The sequence below is a fragment of the Geotrypetes seraphini genome, chromosome 4, assembly GCF_902459505.1.
Source record: "Geotrypetes seraphini chromosome 4, aGeoSer1.1, whole genome shotgun sequence".
Taxonomy (NCBI): domain Eukaryota; kingdom Metazoa; phylum Chordata; class Amphibia; order Gymnophiona; family Dermophiidae; genus Geotrypetes; species Geotrypetes seraphini.
The window spans coordinates 268,551,617-268,568,584 of NC_047087.1; the positions used below are offsets into that span (position 1 = coordinate 268,551,617).

Genomic DNA, 16,968 nt, shown 5'->3' on the forward strand with positions numbered 1-16,968 from the left:
CCAAAATCTGAGAGCCATCCCCCTTTCTTGATGGTAACAGCTCCAGACCTGGCATCATTGTGTCTTTTTAGAGGTTGAAGCCAGACAGGAACAAGAACCCTGGCTTCGCTTGGGCCCCGAGATCCTTTGTCTGGACCCTTGGAAAGATCTCTGGGAGGTGGCTTCTCCTGAGTACTGTCAAGAACGCCTGGAGCCATGAAAATTAGAGCACCATGAGCCCCTAGAGCAGGGGTCTGCAACCTTTAAGACATAAAGAGCCACTTGAACCCGTTTTCGAAAAGAAAAAAAAACTTGGAGCCGCAAAACCATTATAAAACAAATCTAACACTGCATATATTGTTTCTTATCTTAATGCTATATACAGGATCACTAAATTGAAAATAAAATCATTTTTCCTACCTTTGCTATTTGGTGATTTCATGAGTCTCTGGTTGCACTTTCTTCTTCTGACTGTGCATCCAATCTTTCTTCCTTTCTTTCAGCCTCCTGTATGTTTCCTCTCCTCCAGACCTCATTCTCTCCCCCAACTTTTTCTTTCTGTCTCCCTGTTCCCCCTTCTTTCTGTCTCCGTGCCGTCCCCCAAGCCACTCGGTTTGCTGCCACCGCAATCGGGGAACAGCCCCCAAGCCACCGCCGTCCCAAGCTTTCCCTGCAGAAGTGTTGCGCTGACCAGCATTCCGCTCCCTGACGTCAATTCTGACGTAGGAGAGGAAGTTCCGGGCCAACAAGGCATTTCTCCTCATTCCATCCAGCCTGAGCCCCATCTCTCCTTGATCCAGCATTTCCCTTCTGTGTCTGTCAGAATTACCATTCCACCTATTTTCCAGCATCACCCTTTTTTGTGTCCATCTCACCTATATCCCTATCTCACCACTTTTTCAGAATCTTCATTTGTCTCTGTCCTTATCTTTACGCCATGTTCACCATTTGCCCTTTCAATGTCTTTATCTCCCCCCACACACTTTTTCAGCATTACTTCTATGTCTCTATTTCACCTCCTCTTCATGTCCCCTCTGTATCTCTATCCTTATTCAGTAGGTCCTGCTTACCCTTTCTCTTCTTTGTGTCACTATCTCCATTTTCAGCTTTCCCCTCCTTTTCCTTTGTTACTGCACCCTGTAGCTAGAATCTTTCCAACCTCCCTCCACTCCGGCCCAGCCCAGTATGAAATATTTCCTTTTGTTTCCCTCCCCTCTCTCTTTCTCTCTCTCTTCTCCTCCCTCACCCACGAGTCCTGCATCTGGCCCTCTCCCTTCTACCTGCACCTGGCAACACCCCCCTGCTCCGCGGCTCTCTTCAGCAACTCGTCAGCAGCAGTGATCAAGACAAGCTGCCGACATCGAGGCCTTCCCTCTACGAGTCCCGCCTTTGTGGAAAAAGGAAGTTGAAACAAGCGGGACTCGCAGAGGGTAGGCCCCGACGTCAGAAGCTTGTGTCGATCGCTGCTGCTGAGTTGCCGAAGAGAGCCGCGGAGCAGGGGATGTGGCCGGAAGCAGGTAGAAGAGAGAGGGAGATAGGAAGGCTGTAGATCTCCGGAGCATGACACCGACCCCGGCCAGGATGATTTCTTTTTCAGGCGTGCACCTTACAAGTCCAGCGTCGAGGCGGGAAATAGCCATGCTGAGCAGTGAGCTCAGCACTACACAGATGAAAGCCTTGCTTGCTGATTGGTCCGGCGGCACGGCGGGGCGGGGCCGCCGGACCAATCAGCAAGCAAGGCTTTCATCTGTGTAGTGCTGAGCTCACTGCTCAGCATGGCTATTTCCCGCCGCGACGCCGTACTTGTAAACTGCATGCTTGCGTGACACACTACCGGAGCCGCAGCAAAGGTGGAAAAGAGCCGCATGCGGCTCTGGAGCCGCAGGTTGCCGACCCCCGCCCTAGAGGCTCTGGGTCTGCTGTTGGGCAAAGATTTTGGCTGATGATCTACTACGCTGGCCACGAGATCATCCAGTTCCTTACTGAACAATATTTGTCTCTTGAAAGGTAGTCTGCTGAGAGTAGCCTTTGAGGTAGACACACCAGTCCATTGCCTGATCCAGAGCATTCTGCGGGCTGACATAGAATAAGCCAAAACTTTGCTCTTGACCCTGATAATGTCATACAGGACATACGCCACGTAATCCACTCCTGTTAACAGGAGCTGGGGTAAAGGCTTGTCACTCACTCATTCAAGACTCTGCAAACTTGAATGACAGGCTTGGGTCACACAAAGGAGACTGCTGTGGCTGCTTTGATACCTAAGGCCAAACTCTCGAACTGTATTTTGAGAACCACATCCAGTCTACGATCCTGCATATTCTTTAGCACCATGCCTCTCACTAGGCAGTGCCAAATCTCCTACAGAGGACTCCAGCTTATGTCTCTTGGGCCCCATGACCTCTGCACCCCAGCGCTTAGGATGACCACCATTCCAGGGCTCTGAAAGGAATACAGCCCCAACCAGAGGGCTTCCCACCCATTCTTCAACCCTAGAGATCAAAGGGGAGGCTAAGCCAACCGCTTCCACCCCCTTTAATGTTCTGCACAGCACATGGCAAAAGGGCGCTCTTCTGGTGCCTATCCAGCCCAAACTGCCATGAAATAGGATCAAAAGAGCATGATGACTCCATCCCTACCTGTTTTGAGGCAAAACTAAGAGATTTGGAGCTTCTGGAGTGCTTTGGGGGAGGGGAGGAAAATCAGAAAATCCAAGATGGCCACAGCATTTGGCACAAAAAAAACGGCTCAAAAATGCTAAAATAAAAAATTTAAAAACCTAGCAATTTTAGGATTGTAGAGGTGGGAGAATATCAAGGAAAAGGCAGAAACCTTAAATAAAAAAACATTTACAGACACCTCCCCCCCCCGGCGATCTTCTTCATAGGCTGTAACAGGGAACGGCCCGAGTTCCTAAAAGGCTTCTGCAGGTTCACCAACTGGTACAACAAGTGATTATCTTGCCAGCTGCAGATCTCAGTCTGCGTTTTCTCCACGCAGGCATAGTTGAACCCATGACCAGGGGACCTCTCAGCAATGAAAAGAGGAAAAATATACAAATATACTGAAGAAAAATAAAGAAATAAGATCAGATCAGAAAACACTCCTTTCAGCTCACGTGCAGAAGGAAAAATACTGTAGGGATCAGCAGAGCCCTCTGTGAAGTAGGAGGGATTAAAAAAGCGGAGTGGATTCCTTCTGCATGGCTCACAGGAACTGGGATATAACCCATCCATCCAGAATGACACACTTATTGCACTAGAAATTCCTAACATATCTACAGAATTCACGATTGCCAAAGGTTTGTATGAATGGTATAGAAAACAGTCTAGTTAAAAAATCCCAACACACCATTCTTAAACAAGCACAGATTCTATTGAATAATTTTTTTTTTTTTTTTTTTGGGGGGGGGGGGGATTTTTAAGTATTGAATTGCTAGTTAAAATGGGTAAACTCACAAGAACAGACTCAATTATTTTTCATTTAGTCAATTTTTAAGATAAACATTTTGTGCTAATGTACCATTTAATAAATTAGACCGGGGTAGAGAACTCCGGTCCTTGAGAGCCGTATTCCAGTCGGGTTTTCAGGATTTCCCCAATGACTATGCATTGAAAGAAGTGCATGCACATAGATCTCGACGACCAGAGTTCCCTACCCCTGACTTAGACATATAAACATAGCTAAGTAGTTGAAAAGACCTAATCATTATAAAACGTTCCTAAACTTGTATGAAATAGCTAAGTGGTTGCTGTATCTGGTACATGCCAACAAATCTAAATAACTCTATGCTCTTGTACATCATATAAACCTACCTGCAAATTAAACTATTAATGCCAACCCATTTATGTTTCCTTTGGAGAATGCATATTTTACAAAGCAGATATTTTTATGGAAACAGGTACATTTTTTTTTTTTTTTTTTACAGGCTGACGGTATCAATGAATCCTATACCTTATGGCTGAAAAACAAAACTTTCCTCACCTATGGAGGGGCTGTGTGGCTCAGTGCATTAATACACTGGCCTGTCACCTCAGGGAACTGGCTTCAAATCCAGCACAGATCAATGTGAACAAAATTCATTCCGATAGCTGTAAAAGGTCACAAATGAAATGGGTTCTGGTAGCCTCAGCCCAGTTCCTAATGCACAAAGGTAGATGTCAATAATCTGCCCTGAACCGGCACTGGTTAATCAGACACCTTTGAAAAGCCCTAAGACTGAGTCTGGACAGAAGATGAGTCCTACTGAAGCCCAGAACACTTGCTCTTACCTGCCAAATGATATTAACATGATGATAAAAGTGGTCTATTCTATGAAATTACAACCCATTATTACACCTATCACAAGCAGACCCTTTCATTCTTTTAGGCAAATATACCAGAAGTACACTTACAAAATCCATCATCACACCACTTACATTTTGAATGTCTATCACAGAGGGCTGAATCACGCATGTCACAAAGTCTTATAGTTCCTTTGCTGCTACTGTAGACAAACACGTTACATTGATGTGGATGAAACTCTGCTGCAGTGATTACTTCCGTCAATTCTTCCATGTTTGCTGGCTTAATATCTACAATGTCTGAAAGCAGTTTGGTAAAGGGCAAATAAAACTGAAAATATCAGGTTTTTACAAGTGGCAAACACTGTAGCTTGAGTTTCCTAAAGTAACGGGAACACACAAAATAAAAATTATGAAGCATAACCATTTCTCAAATTATAAAGAAAATCCATAGTAAAGTCTACTCTACATGCATATGACTGAAGTTTTGATTTTTTTTTTTATATCTTTATTAAGTTTTCAAGGCTAATAAAAGTACAGAACATTATACATAAACAATCAGTTTAAGCACTTATAATCAATCAATAACAATTTAAAAAGAATAACCCCCTCCCTTCTAATCAAGGAATAAAACAAGACAAAAGAAATGTCCCTCCCCACCCTTCCCTGGATGTGTGTACAATCAACAAAAATAAAAGATAAGAAACAACTATAACGAGGTAACAAAAGTTGTCAACGGACCCCCAAACTAATTTGAAAAACTTATTATGCCCCAGCATGTCAGCATTCATCTTCTCATACTTATAGCATTAGTATAAATTTGCCCACCAAAAAGTAAAACTAAGGCAGTCCCAATTTTTCCAATTACGAGTAACCATTTGCATGGCTATCCTGGTCATGATAAGGAAAAGTCGGCAATTATACCTATCCAACGGTGGTTTAATATGCAATATCGTCCCACAGATGACTATAAAATATGTTAATGGAATCGATGACTCCAGTATGGTATTAATATGTCCCCATATCGACCTCCAAAAATTGAGTATCAAAGGACAATAGAACAAATGCCAGTGTCCCTATTTCAAGATGACAGTGCCAGCATCTATTAGATTTTGAACTGTCTAACTTCTGCAAACAAACAGGGGTCCAGAAAGTTCTATGTAACAAAAAAACCCAAGTTTGTCTCATAGATGCTGACCCTGTACATCTTATCCTCAAAGTTCAAATTTGTGGCCATTGAGAAGCAGAAATCTGCTGCTTAATCTTAATGCTCCAAATGTCTCTCAGACTAGTTTTTGTTTTTTTGTTCAAATATTCTGATATTAATTTATACCACTTGGCAGCCTGATGTCCTAGGAAATCTGTCTGGAAGCTTAGGCCTGGCAAGCTAAACTGATTATTTAAACTTCGCCAATCAGGGAACCCTTTCTGAATGGCCTGCTTCAACTGCAACCACTTATATGCTTGAGACTTTGAAATACCGAATGATTGTTGCAGTCATGAAAAATAAAGCATTTTTCCATTTGATAGTACATCATCTAATGTGCGTGTATGCCTGGCCTGCAGCCAATGCTTCCAGAGGATCTTAGACTCGCCAACTTGAATCTTGGAGTTCAACCCTAAGGATTGACACATGGATTGTTGTACTGGTATGGATGTTAAATTATCAATAAATTTTAAGGTTTTCCAGATGGTAAAAAGAATGCTATTGTCCTTATAAATTCTCAACATATGACATAACCGTAATGGGGACATAAGTTGTCATTCTAAGTAAAGCCAATCCGGAAGATGCTCCAAGACTTCAGGAAGGATCCAATACATACCCTGACGCAGAATAAATTTGGAAAATTTACACCACCCGCCGCAATTGGATTTTGCAAAGAAACTAAGCCAAATAAATTTAGTGAGCATTCAATTTCTTATAAAAGGACTCCTGAACATAAACTGGCAACATACTCATTTGGTAGCAAACTACAGGCAAAATCATCATCTTAACAGTTTGGACTCACCCCAACCAATGGGTAAATGCTTACACATTTTTAATTAATTATATTTTCCTCTGTCATGCTCTCTCAAAGCTATGCATGTTTTGCTTCTTCTCTTTCATCACTCAAAATTCTATATATTTCTTAAACCCCTTTGGGCAATCATTCTCCCTTCATCCATTATTATGCTTCTAGCTTCCCAATGAATTTTTCTTACAGTTATTCCAAACTCACTAAATTCTATCATGTGGCTTCTGTTGTAATGGCTACCATTTTGCAGCATTTTGAATGACAGAAAGTCATTAAAGTAGAAGATATATAGTAGAATTTTTATAAGTACACATTTTACCTTAGAAATGGCATGATGCAATACATCTGCTCAGCAGTATTTCTAAAGACACAAACATACTTTTACACTTTGCATAATATGACTTACTTAGGCCTAGATTCACTAAAGCTCACCTATCGTTGCGATCTGTGTGCGAGTCTCAGCGGGCAACTGATTCACTACGGCGTCTTCATGCAAATGAAGTGATCGGACAGACGCCACTTACCGACACCACAGATCGCTGCAGAGCAATTCAGGCGCATGTGCAGACCATCCTTCTCTGCCTGGAGATGTTATCTGCACATGCGCTTGCTCTCTGCTTCAGGTCAAATCAAAAGGAGGGAGTGGGGAGTGGAGGGTGGGGAGCTGCACTCGCTGGCCCCAGGAGAATTCAGACTGGAACAAAACAGAACATGCCGTACTGCAGCCCCACTTTAAACCCGCGGGTTAAAAGCATAGGCTCGCAGAGATGGCAGAGAGCGCAGAGACGGCAAATGAAAGCTCACTCTACATCCAATAATAGAGCTACCAGAGAGAACTGAAGAAAAAGTAAAGTCCCAGCCCTAGAAGGGTAGCCAAGTCTGTAAGACAGCAGAGCACCCTCCAGGCTGAAATTGGGCATTGCTCAATCCTTGAAGAAAAAAAATTGCGCTCCACAGCTAGATTGGGATCAGCATTTCCCCCAACCACAATGGAGCTAGTCCTGTCATCCAGAGATGGAATTGCCTACGATCCCTACAAGAAGATGTTGCGCTCAATCCCCCAAACCCCCAGAAGGGCATCAGAACATGGAGAAAGACTGGGGTGCAGGCAACCTAAGAAGGAGCCACAGAGCAATACCATGCACCCCTATAAGAAATATATGACAGGGCCAAGCAGTCACTGTGCTGGACCTGCAAACCAATGCAAGCAGTTGGACGAACTGCAATATGGAAGTCAGCTGATCCTCTGAATTTAATTTAGGTATAGGCCCAAAAAGCTGTAAACTGAGGAAAGTGGCAAAAAGCTAGACAAATGCATAAAAACACTGCCATGGGCCACTGGACGCTATCCGTGAGCATTACAATTACCAACATGACATGAGGAAGCAAGAGGCTGGTTATTCAAAGGACTGGACGTGCAAACTGGCCCCGACAGTAACTCGCAGCTAAAATTCAGACAATAGATAACCACATAATAGTAAGAATCAGACAATGGATTCTTGTATGAAATTCAGCAGAGGTCATAAAACCAGTGTTCCCTCTAAGGTATGCGCCCGTTGAGCAACTGTACATGCCTTTTTTTAATATGAAAATAAAACTATGCTGCACAAGCTGAGTCAAGGAGGAAAACTTGGCACAAAATGTTTTTCTTGTGCACATGTGCCAGCAAAAGTTAGAGGAAACATTGATAGAAGTCACATTTATTCATATGAGGACAAAGTGAACACATTTGCTCAATATTGGAGATGCTAAAGCACCCACAGACATATAGATAGATCTTATGCTGTGAAGAATAAGACTACATAAGGAACATGAAGTTAATATGAAAAATGTCATACAAAACACAAGTAATATGATCCAGTCTATTCACAAACACAGCTGATACAAATCTACTGCAGTTGCAGAGATGGCACTCAGAAATCGCTTTTATTTTCTACCACAGAGCGGACTTTTAAAACTCACTGTGACTAAAATCACCACTCTCACCAATTTCTTAATTAAACCATCCCGACTTAAGGGGTTTCACTTTTATTATAAAGGTCCAGAGTTATTGTCAGGTAGCATAATTAGATGAAGAAATATCAACTGACAAATGCGAAGAGGAATCACAAAATGCTCCTTCAGAAAGCCCTGAAAAGGATTAGCAGAAGCTTGGCTCAAGAACAGAGTCATTGCATCTCTTTGAAGGGAGGACCTTAAAAGATGCCCGACAAACATAGAGCCTGAGGGCAGAAGTGTCTGAGTAAGAATCAGTTTAAAGCAAGAAAAACTCAAGGGAGGAGAAAATGGCACTGAATTTAGCTGGCTGATAAAACAGCAGGAAGAGCTCTCAATTGCACAGCTTGAATCATGGGTTTTCAAAATGGCTGCAAGTGCCTGCGACTGAGCTGCAAGACTGCATGAGAACTCGATGGCCGTACCACCACCAATGTCAAATGGAGGGGCATCCTGAACCATGCCCTGCCTCTGCTCTTTACTTCCTAGCACAAGTGCAGCACTTTATAGTCTCAGCCAAGATAGAAAAGAAAAGAAACAAAGGTGTTCTCAACTTTGTAAAGGGCCACAAACTGCTTCAGGTCTAATTCAGCTCCCTCCAAACTGGCCATGAGCATTTAGAAGATCCTCCCCAAAAGTGTATACAGTGGTACCTTGGATTACGAGCATAATCCGTTCCAGGAGCATGCTCATAATCCAAAATGCTCGTTTATCAAAGCGAGTTTCCCCATAGGAAATAATGGAAACTCGCTTTGATACGTTCCCACTCCCCCACCCCCGATAACCGGCATCGCTCCCCCCTCCCGCTCGCAAAGGCCCCCTCGCTCCAACCGGCACCCCCCACCGCGTGAACCGCCCCCCCCCCCCGCCAGTACAACTTAAATTTACCCACCTCCCCGTCTAGCACCAGCACCGGCACGCAGGCACAGCTCGTGTGCCTAGAAGATCTTCCGGCTTTGGTTCATAGACAAAGCGCGCCTTTGTCCCGGCCCGCTTTTGACCTGACACCTCCAGCTTCTGCCTGCCTGCCTTGAGCATGCATCTGCGCATGCTCAAGGACTTCTATTCTCCCTCTCGCCGAGAGGCAGGCAGGCAGAAGCCGGAGGTGTCAGGTCAAAAGTGCGCCGGGACAAAGGCGCGCTTTGTCTATGAACCGAAGCCGGAAGATCTTCTAGGCACATGAGCTGTGCCTGCGTGCCGGTGCTGGTGCTAGACGGGGAGGTGGGTAAATTTAAGTTGTACTGGCGGGGGTGCCGGTTGGAGCGAGGGGGCCTTTGCGAGCGGGGGGAAGCGATGCCGGTTATCGGGGGGGGGGGGGGGGCTCGCAAATCGAGTCAACACTTGGTTTGCGAGTCAAAAGTTTGCTGAGTGTTTTGCTCGTCTTGCAAAACACTCGCAAACAGGGTTACTCGCAAACCGAGGTTTGACTGTATATTTCTTTTTGTAAGAGAATGAGAATGTGGCAGCGGCCTGGAGGGAGGATGGAGTAGGAGAGGGATCTGGCACCCACCAGATGTACCCCCTAAAGTAGCCTAGCCTAAACACCCCCAGCTTCATTGAACTGAGAACAAGAGCAAAGTAGCCAAGAAGGTCAGGAGCTTGTGAGAAACCATCCATCCACCTGCTGGGCGATAATATGACAGAGCTCAGTTTTTGTGTTCTCTCTCTCCGGATGCTGCTGGATGGTCATAACACACTTGTCTCTGGATTCATCTGCTACTAATAAGGAAAAGATTGATAAATAATCCATAAGCCGCTGTGCAACAATGCCCTTCATAACCTTGACCAAAAGAGAACCAGAAGCAAATGGTCTATAATTGCTAATATCATCTCTCTTGGATGCTGCAGTCTTCGGTATTGGGATCAGCATTATGCTACTCTTCTTTACCCATTATTGGTGTCCATTTTAAAAGGTCTCTGGGTTTGTGCCCACTGCTTCAAGCCCTTCTTTAGATACATGAAAGGGAAAAAACCCGCAAAAGAGGCGGTGGGACCCCTGGACGACCAAGGAAGAAAAGGGTACATCAGGGAAGATAAACAAATTGCAGACAAACTAAATTCCTTCTTTGCGTCCGTCTTTACGGAGGAGGATACCGCAAAAATACCAGAAGCAGTGAAAGTGTTTAGTGGAGTAATAGAAGACAGCCTCACCACAGTTGAAGTGGAGTTGGACCAGATATACTACCAGATCGACAAACTTAAAAGTGACAAATCCCCTGGACCGGATGGAATTCACCCGAGAGTCTTAAAGGAATTGAAGGTTGAAATCGGAGAGTTATTGCAAAAACTCGCCAATTTGACAATCAGAACTGGACAGATACCAGATGACTGGAAGATAGCGAACGTCACGCCAATTTTCAAAAAAGGATCGAGAGGAGAACCGGGCAACTACAGACCTGTGAGCCTTACGTCTGTCCCTGGAAAGATGGTTGAAGCACTTATCAAGGATAGCATAGTCCGGCACTTAGATACACACGACTTGCTGAAACCCAGTCAACATGGGTTTAGGAAAGGGAAATCATGTTTAACGAATTTACTTCAATTTTTTGAGACCGTGAACAAGCACATTGATAGTGGAATGCCGGTGGACATAATATATTTGGACTTCCAGAAAGCATTCGACAAAGTTCCACATGAAAGACTTCTCAGGAAACTACAAAGCCATGGAATAGAGGGAGATATACAAAGGTGGATAGGCAAATGGCTGGAAAACAGAAAGCAGAGAGTGGGCATAAATGGGAAGTTCTCAGACTGGGAGAAAGTGACAAGTGGTGTGCCCCAGGGCTCAATACTTGGGCCGATCCTATTTAATATTTATATCAATGACCTGGAAGACGGAATATCCAGTGAGATCATTAAGTTTGCAGACGACACAAAGCTATGCCGGGCAATCAGATCGCAGGAGGATAGCGAGGAATTCCAGAGCGACTTGTATCAGTTAGAGAAATGGGCAGAGCAATGGAAGATGAAGTTCAACGTGGAGAAATGCAAAGTAATGCATTTAGGTAGTAAGAATAAGGAACACGAGTATAGAATGTCAGGCGCAACTCTGGGTAAGAGCGAACAAGAAAAGGACCTGGGTGTACTGATAGATAGGACCCTGAAGCCATCGGCACAATGCGCGGCAGCGGCAAAGAAAGCAAACAGAATGTTAGGCATGATAAAGAAAGGAATCACAAGTAGATCGAAGAAAGTCATAATGCCGCTTTATAGAGCAATGGTCAGACCACACTTGGAATACTGTGTCCAACATTGGTCTCCCAACCTAAAGAAGGATATAAAACTGCTGGAGAGGGTGCAGAGACGAGCAACAAAGCTAATAAGAGGTATGGAGAACTTGGAATATGAGGAACGACTCAAGAAACTGGGACTGTTCTCCCTTGAGAAGAGGAGGCTGCGAGGGGACATGATCGAGACGTTCAAAATACTGAAAAACATCGATAAAATAGAGCAGGAAAATAAATTATTTACATTGTCCAACGTGACACGGACAAGAGGACATGGTTTGAAGCTAAGGGGGGACAAGTCCAGGACAAATGTCAGGAAGTTCTGCTTCACGCAGCGAGTGGTAGACGCCTGGAATGCTCTTCCAAAGGAGGTTATTAAGGAATCCACTGTGCTAGGATTCAAGGGCAGATTAGATGCACATCTCCTTGCGAGAGGCATAGAGGGATATGGGTGACTAAAACTACATCAGGTGTATACTTAACTGGGCCTCCGCGTGTGCGGATCGCCGGACTCGATGGACCATGGGTCTGATCCGGAGATGGCAGTTCTTATGTTCTTATTATTACAGCCACTACTGCCTAGTTTCTGGAACTGTAGTACAAGGTACTAATATTTATATACACAATCACAGTGCAGTAATTATTATGGTCTCTTAGGTAGGGAAACAGCACCTTATAATTCCCTGAAGTTATACTACTGCTAGCTTATTGGAAGAATGATGCCAAAGTATGAATAAATCTTGAAAAATACTGCAAGCAATACAAATATATACTAAAGATGATAAATATAGATAAGCAAATATGTAAACAATTTGTAACACACACCACACAATATATACAGTATATTGTTACAATACTAAGATTACCTGAGAAGAGATGATAAAGTAGCAACTATAGAAATGGCTTAGGCTAATTAGCACTCCTTTGCAAGTCAAAGATAATCACTATCTAACCTTGTGGTCTCAAACTCAAACACTTTGCAGGGCCACATTTTGGATTTGTAGGTACTTGGAGGGCTGCAGAAAAAATAGCTAATGTCTTATTAAAGAAATGACAATTTTGCTTGAGATAAAACTCTTTATAGTTTATAAATCTTCCCCTTCCTCTCCCCCCCACCGAAGGCCTGCATGTTCCCCCCTTCTTTGCAGCATCCTCCAGCTTCCCCCCTGGCCTCCTGGTCTTAGTTTCAGCTAATTACCGCAGTCTGCAGAGAGGATCGCCGGTGCTGTATCGTTCCTTGCAGGCTGCCATCGGCCTCCGCAGCACGTTCCCTCTGCCGCAGTCCCGCCCCTCTCCTCTGACGTCAGGGGCAGGATTGCAGCAGAGGGAACGTGCTGCTGAGGACAAGAGCAGTCTGCAAGGATCGTTACAGCACCAGCAATCCTCTCTGCAGGCTGCAGTAATTATCTGAGGTAAGAGCAGGAAGCCAGAGGGAAGCCGGAGGACGCTGGAAAGAGTGGGCAGCACTAGTACAGACTGCGGGCCACAAAATAGTACCTAGTGGGCCGCGAGTTTAACCCCTAGGAACTGCAGAGAATCGCTTCTCACCCTTTTTCAGCCGAGGTCAGCAACAGATGCCATAGAAATGATTTCTCTTCAGGCTACAAGCTTCACAGCGAGCCCAGTTCTGGCAGGTAAGATCCAAAATTCCAGCACTGCTTTAGTATAAGGTATTTCAGTCCAGTAATAGCACAAAGCGCTCAGTTGCCAATTCCTTGTGGAAAGGTTGTAGCCCAGAGACAAAGTTCATTAGTATCCAGAGAGAACAAACTCTCACCATCTACCAATGGGATGTATGACAACCAGGAAGGTTTCTTCTCTTATTTGTTTTCTTCTAAATGTACAGCAGAACTCCACAAGTTCAGACCTGAACTTCTCCAAGTCCAAACTCTACCGAGTTCAGTTTGCTCAGCTTCTCTCCCTCTCGACATGCGCAGGTGACACACATGGGGCTAATCAGGACCTGTCCAAAAAGGTATTGTCAGACACAGAGAAGAACAGTGAATAGGCTTTGCTGTAGATGAATCCTCTGGTCAGACAAAATGTCTCACCAAGATAACAGAACATGATACAGTTCCATAGCATTGCCTGCAAAGCTCACTCCTACACATCTTCACAGAGCTAGAGGGGCCCAGCGTTGGTATATGACATTGGAAGTATATCTGCAATTGTATCATGACTTCAATGAATTTAAAGAGAGCTTCAAAGCTTCTATTACAGAAGAATATGTACGCTATGGATTATATTTTAAATATTTTTCCGATATGAATATTTACTATAGCTTTTTATTGTTTTGTTTGAAGGTTTCTATATGGAATTTAATAAACCATGGAAAAATTGAGATCCATGGAATATAAGAATATTTAAATGTTAAGCATCAATATGTAGAAGTATGTGGTTGGCATAAACAAAATCCTCTTATTCTGATGTTTAGTGAACTTATACACAATTTATGTTTTAAACTATGGTTTTGTTTTTAATTTATGTATGTGAATATGTACATCATTTAAATACAACAAAAAACATCACTTTGGAAGGCTAAGGGCCAGATTCACTAAACACACTGATCGTGTCCCAACCTATTTGCGATCGTTCCCCGACCCGATTCACTTGTGGCCGATCAATCTCTCACCCGATCCTAACTGCCCATGCAAATGAGGGGAAATAATAATAACTTTATTTCTTCTATACCGCCATAATCTTATGACTTCTAGGCAGTTCACAGTGAGGAGAGCTGGACAGTCAGTGAATTACAGAATACAATTAGTAAAACACAATACGATACAATACAGTTTGCACAGTACACGTATTTCTCAAGTTATCAGCATGGAGTTAATCGTTTAGAACTGGTAACTGATTAGGAAATAAATCTGTTGTATAGTGCTGTCTTAATTTCTTTCCGAAATTGCCTGCACTAAGCAGAAGAAGAAACACCAATTGGGGTTGCCAATCCAAAAAGAAGCAACTGCTGAGGACCAGTCTCAACTGTTCTTGCCTCCCCATATTTCTGCAAAAAGTGCAGTGCGAGCCCGTGGTTTTAACCCACAGGTTAAAAGTGTGTTCTGTTCCATATCTGGCTAAAACGTATTCTGTTCTATTCCACTCAAATAAACTGCAGCCACCCCTCCCCCTTTATTTTGACCTCACTTATGCCAAGAGCAAGCGTTTGCATGGATCGTATCTACAGCCATCCAGGATGGCCTGCGAATGCGTTACGATCGCTCTGCAGTGATCCATGGGGTCGTTTTGGGGCGTGCATCCAATCACTTAATTTGCATGGGGACGGTTTAGTAAATCGAACACCTGGCAAGACTCAGGCCCAGATCGGAAAGTTTAGTGAATCTAAGCCTAAGAATCTCTGTCCGACGAAAGAAAAAGCCTCAGGTCTCTTGGTTGAGTTGTTTACTTATGCTCTACCACCTCCACCCACATCATCGACTAAAAAACTTTTGTCAGTAGTGACTTGTTGCCACAAAAGCTATAGTAATGGGACTTAGATTCTTAACTTTTTTACTGAAACTGTTAGAAAAAGCTACTGCTTTAATAAAGAGTCCCTAATGCAGCCAACGTTTCATGGTATAAAGCTGCTTATTTAGGGCTTAAGGACTTCCAATATTGAATACACAGCTTGAACAGTTGTCATACAATCTCTTCAGTGTATGTATGTTATGTATGATCTCTTCAGCGTATGTATGTACATACATGCATATTCATAAATATGGTACTCGCTGTAGGACTACAAGATAGATGATATTTCCAAAGCAGTTTTTTTCTTGCTACAGTAAATAACTCTATGACAAAGGTACCAATATACTAAACAATTTCTTAACACATCATGGAACTTAAGTCATTCAGATTTTAAATGTATTTATGGTTACTTGTATGCGCAGGAAGCAAAAACATTTCTTACCATTAAAAGTTCTACAATAATTTCAGGACAACTAAGAGGCATAATAAAATTAAGGTATTCAAAGGATACTAAAACTTCTATCTGTGATTTCTAAATTCCATAAATTAATTCTCAGGTCATCTGCAGAGAGGTAAGTTTCATGATCACTATTTACTGAAATTGAGTTTATGTGATACGTATGTGCATTTGCAAATATTCTTCGTGGACTTGCTTCTACCATTAGGTCCATGGGTTTCAATATTGGCACCTGCAAGATACAGATTTAAAAAAATCTCTGAGCAAACAAATGCACATTGCTATGCTGTAAAGCAACTGATGTGATAAACTAGCCACCAACTTCAGAGTGAATAATTTCAGGTGAAATATAATTCAGTATAAGAGTATAAAACTCCATGCTATACGGAAAAGATATTGTCATACACTTCTCCCTCCCTATTCGCGGTTTCACCACTCGTGGTTTTTTGGCCCAGGCCCCCCTGGTAAATCGCTCTGTCCCCAACCTCCCCAAACCTTACCTGGTGATCTAGCGGTGACACGGGGCGGGAGCTGTCATCAAAAATGGCTGCTGTGAGGTCCTGTGGTCTCACAAGACTACAATGGGAACTCACGGCAGCTATTTTTGATGATGGCTCTGCATAGGGCAGGAGTGTAGATCGATCACTCCTGCAGGAGTGTAGAAAGATCGCTACTGCCCCACATCACCGCTAGACCACCAGGCAAAGTCCTGGACACAGCAGGGAGATGGGGGTGGGTCAGAGTTGGTCCAAAAGTTATTCATGGGCCAGCTTTGCCCCTAACCCCCGCGAATACGGAGGGAGAAGTGTACTGTTCTATTTTACAGTAAATACATTTGTGTTTATATAAATTTTTAAAAATAAAATGTAATGTGGCATATATACTGCACATGAAGTACAAAAGCAGCAACAGTGAAAGGTTCCCATATTGCCAGACGAACTAGACTATCCTGTTTTCCCCACTACACAGGTTGACATTTGAAAGCACTTATGTGATCAGATTCTGGGGCTAGCCACATAAGATCTTTTATTAAAAAAAAAAAAAAATACAAAATAAATTTTAGTTGGTAAGACAATGCTCATCCAAATTTTATCCATTTAAAACTAGGATGGGCAGGGGCATACATGGGACTGGACATAATTTGAATTTTCTATACCACTTTTACTGATAAGCTAGTCAAAGTGGTAAACAGGAAGGAACTCTGATATGATATAGGATAGCAAGCAGACGCACAAATAAATTATTCATAGTCATGAAAGAGAAAGCAGACAAAAAAAACCCCTTACCCACCAAGAGTCACCAGAGTAGTTATTGTATAAATTGTTCTAGTATATCAATCAAGACATAGCAGCATAAAGAACAATTCTAAGTTCTTCATTTACAAATAGAAACTGAATTTTTACAGCTCTCCTAAACACTGGACAAAAATAAATGGATAAATCATCCACTTTTCTTTATGCAATGATACTCTGAGTACTGCCGCCACTGCCCCCATCTTTTCATGTACTTGTATGAATTATATTACTATTTAGATTCTGTCGTGA

The 16,968-nt window shown here is 43.1% G+C and overlaps 1 protein-coding gene across 8 annotated transcripts in view; it reads right to left on the reverse strand.

The window, feature by feature from the left end:
* The window catches only part of PPP2R2D (protein phosphatase 2 regulatory subunit Bdelta), a 150,033-nt gene that overhangs the window by 25,556 nt on the left and 107,509 nt on the right, over positions 1-16,968 (reverse strand). For all 8 annotated transcript variants that reach the window (XM_033942624.1, XM_033942625.1, XM_033942627.1 and 5 more), the window contains 2 exons: positions 15,479-15,656; positions 4,398-4,562 (listed from right to left, as the gene is read on the reverse strand). In XM_033942624.1, the coding sequence (XP_033798515.1) occupies positions 4,398-4,562; positions 15,479-15,656 (343 nt within the window). The remainder of the gene's footprint in view (positions 1-4,397; positions 4,563-15,478; positions 15,657-16,968) is intronic.